The 14,865-nt window shown below is 43.3% G+C and overlaps 2 protein-coding genes across 2 annotated transcripts in view; one reads left to right on the top strand and one right to left on the bottom strand.

The window, feature by feature from the left end:
- The first annotated feature begins 1,918 nt into the window (after nt 1-1,918).
- vps26c (VPS26 endosomal protein sorting factor C) lies at nt 1,919-6,289 on the top strand. The gene is made up of 9 exons (XM_016557723.1): nt 1,919-2,060; nt 2,131-2,188; nt 2,706-2,791; nt 4,163-4,312; nt 4,385-4,465; nt 4,607-4,681; nt 4,750-4,900; nt 5,054-5,206; nt 5,944-6,289. Exons 1-9 carry the CDS (start codon nt 2,004-2,006, stop codon nt 6,024-6,026), a joined length of 894 nt encoding a protein of 297 aa, XP_016413209.1. The 5' UTR covers nt 1,919-2,003; the 3' UTR covers nt 6,027-6,289.
- Nucleotides 6,290-8,091: 1,802 nt separating this feature from the next.
- Nucleotides 8,092-14,865, bottom strand: part of LOC107744207 (E3 ubiquitin-protein ligase TTC3-like) — a 45,264-nt gene continuing 38,490 nt past the window's right edge. Inside the window, 7 exon segments of the mRNA XM_016557730.1 lie at nt 8,092-8,276; nt 8,354-8,446; nt 9,362-9,499; nt 9,595-9,736; nt 12,348-12,535; nt 12,618-12,719; nt 12,821-12,905. Coding sequence (XP_016413216.1) covers nt 8,145-8,276; nt 8,354-8,446; nt 9,362-9,499; nt 9,595-9,736; nt 12,348-12,535; nt 12,618-12,719; nt 12,821-12,905 — 880 coding nt within the window. The 3' untranslated portion in view covers nt 8,092-8,144.

Here is a 14,865-nt window from a genome sequence, read left to right as displayed (position 1 = left end):
ACAAACACGCGTGAGATCGCAATAAAGCAAACAGAAACACGATGAAGAGCCCCTCATCATCATCAGCTCGGGCTCTAGTCGACAAGACCACCGACTCCCGCAACTTTGACGCTGTAAATCAGTTTCGCGCGCATGACGAGAATCAAAGCTGTCAAAACACCGTTAGCCTAGCCAGCTAACGGTACCGGAGCCGCGCGGAGACTGACAGCTTGTGATGCTGGGCGCGAAACGAACAGATCATCGGCGAATCGCTCGCGTTGAGCAGTCGTTACCGAGCCGCTAGCTGCACAGACGTTAGCAGCGCGGGCCTGTAAACGGACCGAAGCCTGATGAGCGAGAAAACGGCCCCGTTATCGCGCCGCGCCAACGGAAAAGCGCAGAACGCGTCGGATCGCGCCTCGATTCGCACAGAGCGAGCGGATCCGAGGCTCCGGTGCGCGGCGGCGGGATCGCTGAGGGCAGCTAAGCGTTAGCCGCGGCGCTAGCCGTCATCACTCACCGTGTGGCGCGCCTCTTTCTGACGAGAGGAACGAGAATCCTCCGGAGGATCCGCGATCATTCCCAGCCGGCCGCCTTCCTCAGGAATCCCTCTCCAGAGCAGGTCCAATGCGGAGAAGCGTCGCGGTGAACAGAACAGATCGGCGCGTCTCTCTCGGTGAGCGTCGCGCGCTCCGCAGCGCAGCAGTCCCGCGTGCGTCCGTCAGTCACTCATCCTGCGCGCGCGCCCCCGCCGCCGCCTGGACAAAATGGCGCGCGCTGCAAACCCGCGCACGGCACTCGCGAGCTAAACTCGCCCAGCGGCGCGGCTCAGCGTCGACGCGACGCGCGAATCGGCGATCGGTTTCTCGGTCGCAGTCGAGCGCCGTCAGTCGCGGCGTCAGTCGTCTGAAGGAAGGGAAACGAGTCGGGAACAAAATGGAAGCCGAGCGAGAGCGTTTCCATGACGACTGTCCATCACACGGCCAAGTTCCCGGATGACCTCGTGACGCAGGAGCCGTTCTCGAGTTGCCATGGAAACTGCCAATCAATTTGACGTGTCGTAGGGCGTGGCGAGAGCGACTCTAGACGACGCCAAGCGAGGATATTGGGTTGTGGCTAGAAGGGATACAGCTATTATTATTATTAACCTATTATTACGTCTTGCAACATTTCATATTCACCGCAGTTAATCCACTCTTCAAAATCCTTTATTTATTGTTTTTAAAAAAGTTTTTAAAAAGTTCTATTTAATCTTTCAAGAATCTTAAAGCTGTTAAAACAGTTCCTTTTTCATCTTTTTAATTTATTTTGTTAAAGCTTTCGTTTTGCATTATTGATTTATTGTTATATACATGTATAAGTGGTGCTTTGCATGTAATGTCACATCTTTGTACTAATGTTGATATGTTATGCACTTTTATCTTTGGTACCTTGGCACTAATAATAATAATAATAATAATAATAATAACAAAACTGTCTCTTCTAGCCCTAACCAAGATGTTTGCGCGCGCGGTCAGTATGAGCAGAGAATGGTTTCATGAGTTTAGTTTGTGTTTGACTTCTTCCGGATCAATCATGTGCTTCTGAGGATCCTGATGAGTTGTTATGTGTGTGTTTGATTATAAGTAAGTTTAAGTAAGTATTATAAATGTAGATTCCTGGAAGTTGCTCCAGGTTTTGCGGGATTTAAAACGTTTTGAACACTTTACTTCAGTTCTTACAGCAGCTGAAACAGGCATGTCTTAAAACTCTTTAACCCTTGGAGTTTAAATTAATTTGCTTTTAATATAAATATTTAATTAATTGCTTGTACTTTTATTTTGTATTGTATTGCAATATATATTGCTATTAATTTAATTAGTATTATTTATTTTTGTAAAGTAATGTATTTTTATTTATTGTGTATATGAATATAACATTAAATATATACATATAAAAGTTCGCCTGGACGCGCTGAGGAGCCCCGCCCCTCCGGATGACGTCAGCGGTCACATGACGGCGACGCGGAAGCGAGTGCAGGGAAGATGAGCGTGTCGCTGGATATCAGGCTGAAGCGGGCGAATAAAGTGTATCATGAGGGGGTAAGAGCGAGTGTGTGCGGGGTGTGCCGCTGTGATCGGTCCGCTGGAGCTCAGTGTGCTGTGCTTTCAGGAGCGAGTGAGCGGAGTGCTGCTGGTCAACAGCAGAGACGCGCTGCAGCATCAGGGGGTTTCTCAGCAGTTACCTGTAACACACACACACACACAGGACAGCGTTCATGAGCGCGAGTGTGAGCTCATACAGACGCTTACTGTAACTGCACGTGAATGTGTACCTGCGGGGCCTGCAGCGCAGCGGCTGATTGGTCAGCGGCGCTCTGCGGGTGACCATCACTGAACGGTGGGTGAGAATGGGGCGTCTGCGCATCCATCTGCACACCAGCCGAATGGAAAGAAAACGAAGGGGCCAGCCGAACAGAGAAGGGTTTGCATGCTGAGGTCTCTCCTCCTGTAACACACACACACACACACACACAGGTGACAACCACCTCCAAACTAGGAACATCTAATGCTTTGACTCAGACATGAACGACAGTCTCTTTTCTCGTCATTGTTTTACGGCAGCGAGCGCTCCAGTGAAACACAAGCCAGAAGCCCTGATCGGGTTACAGAAGATCCGAAAAAGCTTGGACTGAAATGGCAGATCATGCTTTTGTCACAAGAGACACCAGACACGTGTTACAATCCTTTCTCTCGGTCTGGAGGGACTGGTGAACCTGCAGCTCAGCTCCAAGAGCGTCGGAGTCTTCGAGGCCTTCTACAACTCCGTCAAGGCGAGACTCACACACACACACACACACACACACTCTCTCTCTCTCTCTCTCACACACACACACAGAGAGAGAGAGAGAGAGAGACACACAGATATATATATATATGTATATGCTGTCTATTGCTATGGTGCAAAGAGCGCTCCCTTCATAATCACTAAAAAACTGTCACTGCACAACGAATCTCTTATTTACATCACGTCTGAACTGTGTTATAATGAGATGATTTGTACTGAACACAACACCCGAGTAATAGCACCAGTGACTCTAGCGGTGAGTGGAGTCTAACTTAAACGCCTCTGATTGGCTGCTGCATTCAAGAAATCATCAGATATGTCTGTAATTGGCTACACTGCTAAACGCTGCACAAACATGTTGAAATAGAAACCAATTTCTGGAGCGCAAACCATAACGCACTGGACATTTAGCCAAATCTGCGATGAAATGCCATCATTACAGCTTTAACTGAGGGTGTTTAGCACCTCCACAGACGTCTGGAGAGAAAAGAAAAGAGTGTAAAGAAAAGGAAAAACAAAATGAAAGAAACCATCATCATAAATCATGAATCACTATTTTTCATCCTTCAAGCAACAACATCATGCAAGCCCGTTTCTGCCACTGAATAAACATAAAACAAGGTAATTGTGACTTTTCATCTCGCAATTGACCTTTTTCTCAGAATACTGACTCTGAATTGTGAATTATCAAGTCATATTCTGAGGAATTCACAATTCTGAGAAAAAAAGTCACAATTACCTTTATAAATGTTGGATTATTCAGTAGCAGGGCTTCCATACAACATGTCAGAAATAGATGACATCCGCTCCTGTGTGAATGAAAATACACAAACTAATCAGATGTGTGCATCTACAGCATTCAGACATGCGGTCACGACAGTCATTAAAAGATTAGTGCTTTATTGTTAGTTAATTATTATTAATACTTCAGCAGGAGACAATGTAGCTTTAAGGACGTTTTATGTTGCAACCAACTATCCGTTTTTCTAAAATACATTCAAAACATTCAAAGTTCAAGCTTTAAAGCATCAGTTCACCCAAAACTGAACACGGTCATCTTTCGAGTTTCTTTCCTCTCGAACACAACACATGCTTTTAAAGAATGGACCCTTTTCACACGACTGTGATGACGTGTTTCATGGTCAACATCATAAATCCTCCAACGTTTTTATATTTTAATACCCATTGACTTCCATAATGTGGAAAAGCAGTCAACAGCTACGTCAACTCTTCAGTTATTCTTCAAAATATCTTCTGTTGTGTTCGAGAGGAAAGAAACTCGTACAGGTTGACGCTTTAAATCTTCAGAGTGCTCCTCAGCGTGTGTCTGGATCATGTTGTGGTTTGTGTCCTGCAGCCCATCCAGCTGGTGTCCAGTAACATGGAGGTGGTGAAGCCGGGAAAGATCCCCGCTGGAAGAACCGAGATCCCCTTTGAGTTTCCGCTGCAGGCCAAAGGCAACAAAGTCCTTTACGAGACGTACCACGGTGTGTTCGTCAACATACAGGTGAGCGAGCGCCGCTCCGCCGTCTGACCTAACAAACACTCCTCTGACCTCTGACCTCTGCTGTGTGTGCAGTACACACTCCGCTGCGACATGAGACGCCCGCTGCTCGCCAAAGACCTCAGCAAGACCTGCGAGTTCATGGTGCACTGCCAGGTCAGAGCAGAAACACACACACACAAACACACACTCACTTTCACACACACACACACACACACACACACACTCACTCACTCACTCACGGTACAGTCAGATGACGAGTCATGATCATGACTATAATTCTAAACCCGTTTCCAGCCACAGAAGTCGAAGCTGCAGCCGAACCCTGTGGAGTTCAGCATCACTCCGGAGACGCTGCAGAACGTGAGAGAGGTACGGAGAGCTCGTCCTCGTCCCATCTGCTCTCAGCTCAGGGTCTGACGCCTGTCTCTGTGTTTCAGAGGAGCTCCTTACCCCGCTTCCTCATCAGGGGACATCTGGACGCCACCAGCTGCGCCATCACACGACCCCTGACCGGAGAACTGCTGCTGGAGAGTTCAGAGGTCGCCATCAAGAGCATTGAGCTGCAGCTGGTGCGGGTGGAGACCTGCGGTGAGACACACACACTCTCTCTCTCTCTCTCACACACACACACACACACACACACACCCAGATCTTCTCCTGCGCCACAGTCTGCAGAGCTCGCTGGCTCTGGTGTTAGTGTGGAGCCCTGCTTTGGCTCAGACGCGTGTGTTCTGTGCTCAGGCTGCGCGGAGGGATACGCCCGAGACGCCACTGAGATCCAGAACATCCAGATCGCTGAAGGAGACGTGTGCCGCGGCCTCTCCATCCCCATCTACATGGTGTTCCCTCGCCTCTTCACCTGCCCCACTCTAGAAACCACCAACTTTAAAGTCGGTAAGGGTCCGGTTTACATCTTCAGTGCTGGATCTGTGTGTGTTTATTAATATTCAATACAGAAATCATCAGGGGCCAGTTGTTCAAAAAGTGTAATCTGGATCAGAATTACCTGGATTTGGAAATCTCATGTTTTGCTATCCAGGATTTTTCTTTTGTGCTGGTTTATCAAAGCAAAACTGGATTGGATCACCTTGATCCAGATACACACTTTTTCAGATTTCCAAATCTGGATTACTAGAGCTCTACGGAGCCCCTAAAGGGACATGCTGATGGGGGAAAATGCCAATGTTTTGCATTGCATTTACACAAATAACTACTTCTGACTGGTCCATCTCTGATGATTGTGCCAATGCAGTTTACAATCAGTGATTTAAAAAAAACAACTTTAAATTGGATATATTTTGTTTGATATTGACAGCTGTTTGGGGATTTGGGATATTACGTTAAAATGTTGTATTTTTTTGGACCAGTTTTTAAGTTGTATTACATTTTTGTTCCTGAAATCCACCCTTCTGCTGGGATCAGAATAATCCCGCTTTTTTGGATCAAAAGTATCTTACTAAAACATTTTGAACAGCACAAACAGGATTTAATCCAGATCAGATTTTGTGATCTAATCCAAATTCAGATTCCTTTTCGTTTCTTTTGAACCCATTTTCAAGATTTCAATGATCCAATCCGATGTCCACAACCGATCAGATTGCTTTTGAACGACTTTCTTTCTTCCTCTCTAGAATTTGAGGTGAATATAGTGATCGTTCTTCAAGACGATCATCTGATAACGGAAAACTTCCCGCTGAAGCTGGTCAGAGTTTGAGAATCTGAAGCTTCGTTGAAGGAATTATTCCAGCTTTCTTGATATGAATGAGAAGTTGCCATTTTCACATTAATTTACATTCTTAGATTCTTTTGACCATGAGTGAATATTTACATGCGTTTCTGTCATATTAAAGTGTTTATTAAAATCCTCTGCTCACCTGTGAGATAATGATTCAATGTGATTTAAAGTTTGATTTGTCTCATGTGTTTTACTTGTAGGCGTCATGTAATGCAGGGATTCCCAAACTGTTTTTGTCAGCTGAACCGCTTTGAGCTCAAATATGGACTTGAAGACTCTGAGAACATTTCATTAATTTAACATTACATTTCACGCTCCTCTGATGACAGTTAATGGTCACATGACATGCAGGTAGATTTAAGATTTTTTACTAAAGACTGGCATACAAGCGACCAATCGACGAGTCACTATGGAAACGGAGGCTAAGAAAAAGCGTGCCATGCTGCTTCTGTTCAGAGGTCATTTGCATACTTGGTTCATATCGCCACCTAACTGGTGGTTGTGCAATCATTTTTCTTTTTTTTCGTTTAATCTTTTAATCACTGAGAATAAGAACTATATTGTTTGTTTGATGCTAATTACATAGTATCACGCATGTATTTTTATTATAGAAATTATAATTATAGAAAATGGCGGTCCATGATGTGAGATGATAATATAAAATGAAAAATATATAATAAATTAAACATTACCTTAACATTATCATTAGGGCCCGAGCACCGATGGTGTGAGGATCCTATTGGAATTGCTCCGTTTCTTCTTCTCCAAAGTGAATCACATTTTTGAGGGCCTAAAACATGCTCCGAAACTCTGCACACACGTCAGAACTGGTGAAAAATGTACATCTGATATGGGTTTCAGAAGCGGATGTGGCAAAATGGCTCGATAGCGCCACCTGTAAAATATCAACGGAGTGCGCCTCGAGCTAAGTTTTACGTACATGTGTGAAAGGTGTAACACACCAGCACCTACAAAAAAGTATCTTGGTACCAAATCCAAAACCCATCAGGAAGTACGTTATTTTGAATTTCCTGTATGATTTTTGTGCGGTTTCGTGCCTAACAACGCCCCTTAGCTGTTATTAATTCACTGTAAACCACGGCTTCTTGGGTCTTATTGCTTTAGTTTAGCCGCTTAATTACCCTTAAACATACCTGGGTATGTCACATAACCTGCTTTCTGGAATACCCCCCAGATTTGAAACACTATGCATACACTTACTGACTCGTCTCCTAGCCACCGGGACAAGACCTCAGGAATCAGACGAGTCCTCTGCACAATCTGACTCCGCTGCAGCCTAGAATTAAGCTGCTGGTCTCGTCTGGCCACAGGAGAACGGCACACTACTTCCCTGTTTAATACTGTAAAGCTGCTTTGACACAATCTGCATTGTAAGAAGCGCTGTATAAATAACGGGGACTTGACTTTGTAAACAGTCACAGAGGAAAAGGCATGCATCGCACACTAGCAGATGCTCCGATCACAACAAACTCGCGCAGAAACACGGGACACGATAACAATGTGTTCTAAAATCAGCTTAAAATATCAAGCGTTTGATCTCCTCTGACTGGACTGAATCAGTCTGTGACCGTCCGACACGTCAGGATTTTCTATGAAATCTGCAGACTGACTCTCAGCAACAACCTTCTCCAGACTGAAAATCAGGGCTAAAGTTGTGTAGTGTATTCCAGCTTTAAATGTATTATAATGATAGAAATAATAGTATAAAAAATATTAGAATCAATTATTTAACTTAAAATGATATTAGTTTGACATTATGATTTCATGAATTATCAGCTATCCCCCAGTCTGAATCTGATCTGCAGAAACACGGCACGAGCTAGCGTCTAGCCTCTAAAACACACCAACAGCAGGAGAATGCTTCTTTGGTTAAATGTTTTAATGAAGTAAAATTTCAAGGTAAAATGACAAGCAAAGGTAAAAGTGGAAGAGTAAAACCAGTTCACGTAATGAACTTTATTACAGGAATGAAAACACAGATGTGCCCTGAAAGTAAACATCACCGATTAGTCCGTCATTACTGTGAGTGTGTGATTATGAAGATAATAAGACTGGTGCAGATGAACATACAGCGGGTCAGTTAAAGGCGGCGGCGGGCGCGTGGCTCCTGCGGTGTCTGCCGGGCAGCATGGGAAAGTCCTCCGGTAAGAGCGCGTGTTCTCGACAGGTGGGACACGTGCTCTGCTCCTTCAGCCACGACTTTATACACTGAAACACACACACACACAGCATCAGTCTACATCCCACAGCTGCCAGACGCTCAGCAGACGAGAGCAGAGCCTCACCTCTCTGTGGAAGCTGTGGCGGCACTCCAGGACACACACTTCCTCTGGACTCATGTCCTCGTGACAGATGATGCACGGATCCTCCATGTTCAGCTGAGGCACACACATGTTCACATGCTCAGTGAGGTTAGACTTAACGCCTTTTCACACTGAATGCGAAAATTCGGCGCAACAATGCTTCTGAATCGAAACAATAGATCCCTAAGTCAGGGCTCCAGGCTGCGACTATTTTTTCTGCCTGTGCGACTAAATTGTGTGAGCGGTCACACTGGCGCGACCACCGCGTTGTGCTGCCATTTCTGTAGCATATGAGAAACAGCAAACGAAACTGAAATCATAACGAAACCGCACTTCTCGTTTAAACTGTGCAGCGCTTCGAGTGTAGAGCCTGGTTTATACTCGCCGCGTCAGAAGTCATACAAACACATGCATGTATATATTTAAGAAAAATATGTTTATATATTAAATATATTTATATATAATATAAAAGAATATAAATGTATATACATGTAAATATTTTCTATATATACTGTATGTGCGTGTACTTATATACACATAATAAATATACACAGTACACACATATATTATGTAAACACAAACTTTTATTTTGCATGCGATTAATCTTTTGACAGCACTAGTTATAAGCAAATCCATTAATATTTACATACATTTTCAAGTGTAGCTTGATGCTAATTGTACCTCTAATCATATTTTAGGATGTATTCTTGTAAGCATTATAGATAGTTTGTGTTTCTGGTGTAGAACCAAATTGAATGCAGTATATTAAGCAGCGGACGATGTTAAATCCATATACGAGATACACATCTAAGGAAAAATGCATGGTTGGTCAGCGCCACCTAGCGAGCAGGTGTGAATTAGCAGAAGGTGATCAATCGGAGTGAAAGCACCGCTAGTCAGCGATCCGCATCGTGTCCAGTGTGAAACGGCCTTTAGACAAGCACAGTGACTAAGCGTGTGTGATTGGGTGGGTGTGTGTGTGATTGTTACCGCCAGCGGCGTGTTGCGATGTTTCTCCGACACGTTCTTCCACACGTGTGTAAGTGGCGGCCCGGTGGCTCTGACAGCGGCGTCAGACGGAGGAGTCATGTGACCCAGAGCGTCTCCACCCGCGAGGTTCATCTGCTCCTGCAACAGGAAGCACACCGTCACTCCACACACACACACACACACACTCTCACTCACTCACACACTCACACACACACTCTCTCACTCACTCTCACACACACAGACTCACACACACACTCTCACTCACTCACCAGGATGAGCTGAGCCACTCGGTTGATGACGTCATCATAGGTCAGCGTGTTGAGAGCGCCTCCGCTGGACACACGGACCTCTTGGATGAACTTGCTCAGAACCCGCCTACACACAAACACACTGATCACCAACTCACCAGCGCTCAGACCACCGGAGGAATTATCATTCATTCATGTTTCTGAAAGAATCTCTTCTGCTCAGCAAAGCTGCATTTATACAAGCACAGTAAAAACAGTGAAATATTACTAGAAATTAAAATAGCTGTATTTTCAGCATCATTACTCCAGTCTTCAGTGTCACATGATCTTCAGAAATCATTCTAATATGCTGATTTGCTGCTCAAGAAACATTTCTGATTATTATCAATGTTGGAAACAGTTGTGCCGCTTCATTAAAAAGTTTCAAAAAGTTTGTGCCAAGAAAGATATTAAAAATATGTATTTGTATTCATCAAGGGTGCATTAAATTGATCAAAAGTGCCAGTAAAAATATTTATAATGTTATTAAAAGATTTCATTTTTAAAATAAATGCTGTTCTTTCTATTCATCAAAGAATCTTGAAAAATAAAATTTATCACAGTTTCCAGAAAAATATTGGGCAGCACAACTGTTTTCAACATTGATAATAATCAGAAATGTTTCACGAGCAGCAAATCAGCATATTAGAATGATTTCTGAAGATCATGTGACACTGAAGACTGCAGTAATGATGCTGAAAATACAGCTCTACTTTCTTTAAAAAAGTCTTCTATAAAGTTTGGTCAGTTCCACATGGTGAAAAGTATGGTAAAAAAAAATTAAGTAAATTAAGGGTATATTTCAACACTAGTAAAAATAATAGTTTGTTATATATATTCTTTTTTTTTTTAGTTACCGGAACTTAGTTAGTTAGTCTGTACAATGAAAGTCAATGGGGTCCATTGTTGATCTTGGTCTTGTTTGAAATCAATAATTCCACTTTCTTTCTTCTTTTTTTCTTTTACAGTGGGCTACTGGACTGACTGACTGAGTCTGCAGTAACTCACAGTGAAACCTGACTCTCAGAAACGCTCGGCGGGAAATGCATCAAAGCCGAACATAAATAGCAATCAGAGCACAAGTAAACCAATCAGAAGCTTTGTTACTGAATATGCAGCAATCAATTAGTGGATGGATTTCCGTCCATTTTAACAAAGTGAATCAAGGCACTTCTTACAGCATGTTATGGACAATTTGCAGTTTGTTTTACGCAAATGAATCCCAGACCTGCTCTGGCAGGACAGACATTCAACGAGCTGAAACTCCTTCTCCAGCAGAGATCTGCGATAGATATTACATCGGTGCTACAGATTTCAGAGCAGTTAACATAAATTAGGAGTTTCATGCTTGACAGAAGTAAGTACAGCAAAGGGCAAAGTTAAAAAGTGGTGCTAAAAACTGATTACTGATGAAAGGGCATAAACAAATGCATAAATACGTAAACAAAATGCTGTTTACAACACATCCTTCCACATATCTTTCAATTCAGACTGTATTACAAATGGGTTTGATATTTTGTGAAAAAGTGCAGGTTTTAGAACGACACAAGCTAATCAAATGATGTAACAATGCATCCATTGCTTAACCCTTTAAAGCCTGTACAGAATAATATTTGATGCAGAAATATTTAATGCGCAAAACAGCTTCTAAGTGATCAACATGATCAAAACTTTGGTGAAAAACCACACAACCTATTGATTAATACTTTAGACTTTTTTTATCAAGTCAAAGCTCTTTTAGTGTAATGGCTTCAGCTGGAGCTTCTCGTGTCAAATCTTGACTGATTTTGATCAAGTAAAGGTCAGAATAACTGCAGTAATATCTCCAGATGAACACTTACTGGACTGAAGCAGCTCAGCTTTACTTGATTCTCCATCAATCATGTTTTAGAGTCTCAAATCTGATCCTCAGGATCTTTTGAGGAGCGTTTGTTTCCAGAAGCTTTACTTTCACTGTTCCTCAGCGGAGGAATGATCTTCACAAGCCTCCAGAACATCTCACATCTTCTGAGGAGCCTTTATTTCTTCAGCTCTCAATCAGCACTGGATTGCATTGCATTATATGTTTGGATATTTGAAATATCATCTTACTAAGACATATTACTGGAGATATAGAGCAACGACTGATATTTATATCATTTTATGTAAGTATGCACCAAACTGCATAATTAGAGATTCAGTGCATTGGGCAACAATGAGTTCAAAAATTAATACTTTTATTCAGCAAGGAAGCATTAATTTGATCAAAAGTGACAGTAAAGAAATTTATAATGTTACAAAAGATTTCTATTTTAAATAAATGCTGTTCTTTTAAACTTTCTGTTCATCTGTGAATCCTGAAAAATAAAATGCATCACAGTTTCCACAAAAATATTGTTCAGCACGACTGTTTTCAACATTGATAATAATCAGAAATGTTTCACGAGCAGCAAATCAGCATATTAGAATGATTTCTGAAGATCATGTGACACTGAAGACTGGAGGAATGATGCTGAAAATACAGCTTTGATCACAGAAATACATTACAGTTTAACAGATATTCACATAGAAAACAGCTGTTTTACATTAGAATAATATTTCAGATTTTTCCTGTGTTTTTGCTGTGATGTGCAGCAGCGCTGAGCAGAGTGTTTTCTCTCAGAAGCGTGCCTGACACTGCTGCTGCTGGTCTCCGTCTCTGTGTTGTGTTGGAGCAGCACCTGTTGTAATGAGGGAACATCATGTGGAGTCGCTCCAGGATCCGCTCGTACACGGTGAGGTGTGGCGGCGCTGGGGGTCCTTCAGGAAGTCTGTCTGTCGGTGTGCTGCGTCCTGTGCGGCCGGGAGGAAGTGACACGTACGGCCCGTAGAACTGAGCCGGCTGAGGAACCGGAGGAGGAAGCATGGCCTGCAGGACACAAACACTGATCAGAAGACGCGTGATGACCCTTGACCTTCACGTGACCCACAGAGTGAGCGGCAGCTCTCACCGGTAGAGAGGGTGCTGCGGGGACGCTGGGAACGCAGATATCAGGCAGTGAACAGAGTCTGGTGCCGCTCTTCACCTGATCCATCTGAGCCTCAAACTCCATCTGAAAGAACACAGAGAGAAATCCAGAGCTCGTTAAGCAGAATGGATTGGGCTCTGTCTCAACACACAGCAAGCTGTCTCTGGTAACAGAAGGAAGCTCACCTGCATCCTGTTGATTTTGTCTTCAGCGTCGCACATGTGTTTCTTCCAGTCGTCTATGGCTGACAGCAGCGCACCGGAGGGGAAACTGCAGCACAATTAACATCAGACACATCTAGGGGTGTGCGATATTGGCAAAAAATATCGCAATAATTCCTGGGATTTTATTGATAACGATAATCAGACAATATTTTGCTGAGTGTGTTATTGTGCTGATATCTTAACGACCGTCGTGGACAGCTGACTCTAAAGACATTATTCACAGCACTGACAGAAATTAATCTTTTCCAATAAGTTTCAATTGATTTTTACATTTTATGGGCATCTTTACCTTTATAAAGCCTTTTTTTCTAAAAGTGTGCATCATCTTTGGAGTCAAATTCTTACATTTAATCAGTGAATTAGAATAATAAGACATTTGGGCTGTTACCAAGCAAATTAAATCAGTATCAATAAAATTCATCTTTGCAATGCAGAGGAAACACAGAAGCTGCATCTGAAGAGGTGTTTAGAACTGTCATGTTGCACAGAGACGCAAAACAGTGCTGTGGCTGTGTTTGGAGGTATTTTTATTGGTAAAATAGAGCACTACAGGCAATATGGCGTCTAAAACGTAAGTCTCTTAATTAACTTCTTGTTTATTGAACTGTTGCATAAAATCAGTATCACATTTGTAATCATGTTGATTTTTAGAGGTGAAAACTGGCACTCTTCGTGGTTGATTCATTCAGGAACGAAACACCATCATGTTGCACAGAGACGCAAAACAGTGCTGTGGCTGTGTTTGGAGGTATTTTTATTGGTAAAATAGAGCACTACAGGCAATATGGCGTCTAAAACGTAAGTCTCTTAATTAACTTCTTGTTTATTGAACTGTTGCATAAAATCAGTATCACGTAAGTAATCATGTTGATTTTTAGAGGTGAAAACTGGCACTCTTCGTGTGATATTGACTAACTTCCTTTCTGTGGTATTTTTATGCATAACTATGTCTGTGTGCGTGTGTGTATGTGACAGACTGTGCTCGCTGAGTGTGTGTGTGTCTGTGTGTGACAGACTGTGCTTGCTGAGTGTGTGTGTGTGTGACAGACTGCTCGCTGAGTGTGTGTGTGTGTGTGTGTGTGTGTGTCAGACTGTGCTCACTGAGTGTGTGTGTGTCAGACTGTGCTCGCTGTGTGTGTGTGTGTGTGTGTGAGACAGACTGCTCGCTGAGTGTGTGTGTGTGTGTGTGTATGAGACAGACTGCTCGCTGAGTGTGTGTGTGTGTGTGTGTATGAGACAGACTGCTCGCTGAGTGTGTGTGTGTGTGTGTGTATGAGACAGACTGCTCGCTGAGTGTGTGTGTGTGTGTGTGTATGAGACAGACTGCTCGCTGAGTGTGTGTGTGTGTGTGTGTATGAGACAGACTGCTCGCTGAGTGTGTGTGTGTGTGTGTGTATGAGACAGACTGCTCGCTGAGTGTGTGTGTGTCTGTGTGTGACAGACTGTGCTTGCTGAGTGTGTGTGTGTGTGACAGACTGTGCTCGCTGAGTGTGTGTGTGTCTGTGTGTGTGAGTGTGAGTACCTGTTTTTCTATTCTGGTGGGGACTTAAACCTGAATACACACAGACTCATGAGGACTCGTGTCACGGTGGGGACCTAAATTGAGGTCCCCACGGGTAAACAAGCTAATAAATCATACAGAATGGAGTGTATTGAAAATCTGAAATAGCACAAAGTTTCCTGTGAGGGGTAGGTTTAGGGGTAGGGTTGGTGTAGGGCAATAGAATATACGGTCTGTACAGTAGAAAAACCATTACGCCTATGGAGAGTCCCCACAAGGATAGCAAACCAGACATGTGTGTGTGTGTGCGTGTATGACAGACTGTGCTTGCTGAGTGTGTGTGTGTCTATGTGTGTGTGTGTGACAGACTGTGCTCGCTGAGTGTCTGTGTCTGTGTGAGTGTCTGTGTGTGTGACAGACTGTGCTTGCTGAGTGTGTGTCTATGTGTGTGTGTGTGTGTGTGTGTGTGAAAGTGTGTGTGTGTGTGTGCGTTTTTGTGACAAAT

This window comes from Sinocyclocheilus rhinocerous, unplaced genomic scaffold (assembly GCF_001515625.1).
Source record: "Sinocyclocheilus rhinocerous isolate Xijiao unplaced genomic scaffold, SAMN03320098_v1.1 scaffold2753, whole genome shotgun sequence".
Classification (NCBI taxonomy): domain Eukaryota; kingdom Metazoa; phylum Chordata; class Actinopteri; order Cypriniformes; family Cyprinidae; genus Sinocyclocheilus; species Sinocyclocheilus rhinocerous.
The sequence above is the reverse complement of the archived record's forward strand: the minus strand, read 5'-3'. Positions and strand labels throughout refer to the sequence as shown.

Excerpts from the sequence above, each read along its gene's own strand:
- vps26c (XM_016557723.1), top strand. The coding sequence starts at position 2,004 with ATGAGCGTGTCGCTGGATATCAGGCTGAAGCGGGCGAATAAAGTGTAT. Across the intron at positions 4,466-4,606 it reads AGTTCATGGTGCACTGCCAG|CCACAGAAGTCGAAGCTGCA; the intron begins GTCAGAGCAGAA and ends ACCCGTTTCCAG. Across the intron at positions 4,901-5,053 it reads GGTGCGGGTGGAGACCTGCG|GCTGCGCGGAGGGATACGCC; the intron begins GTGAGACACACA and ends TTCTGTGCTCAG.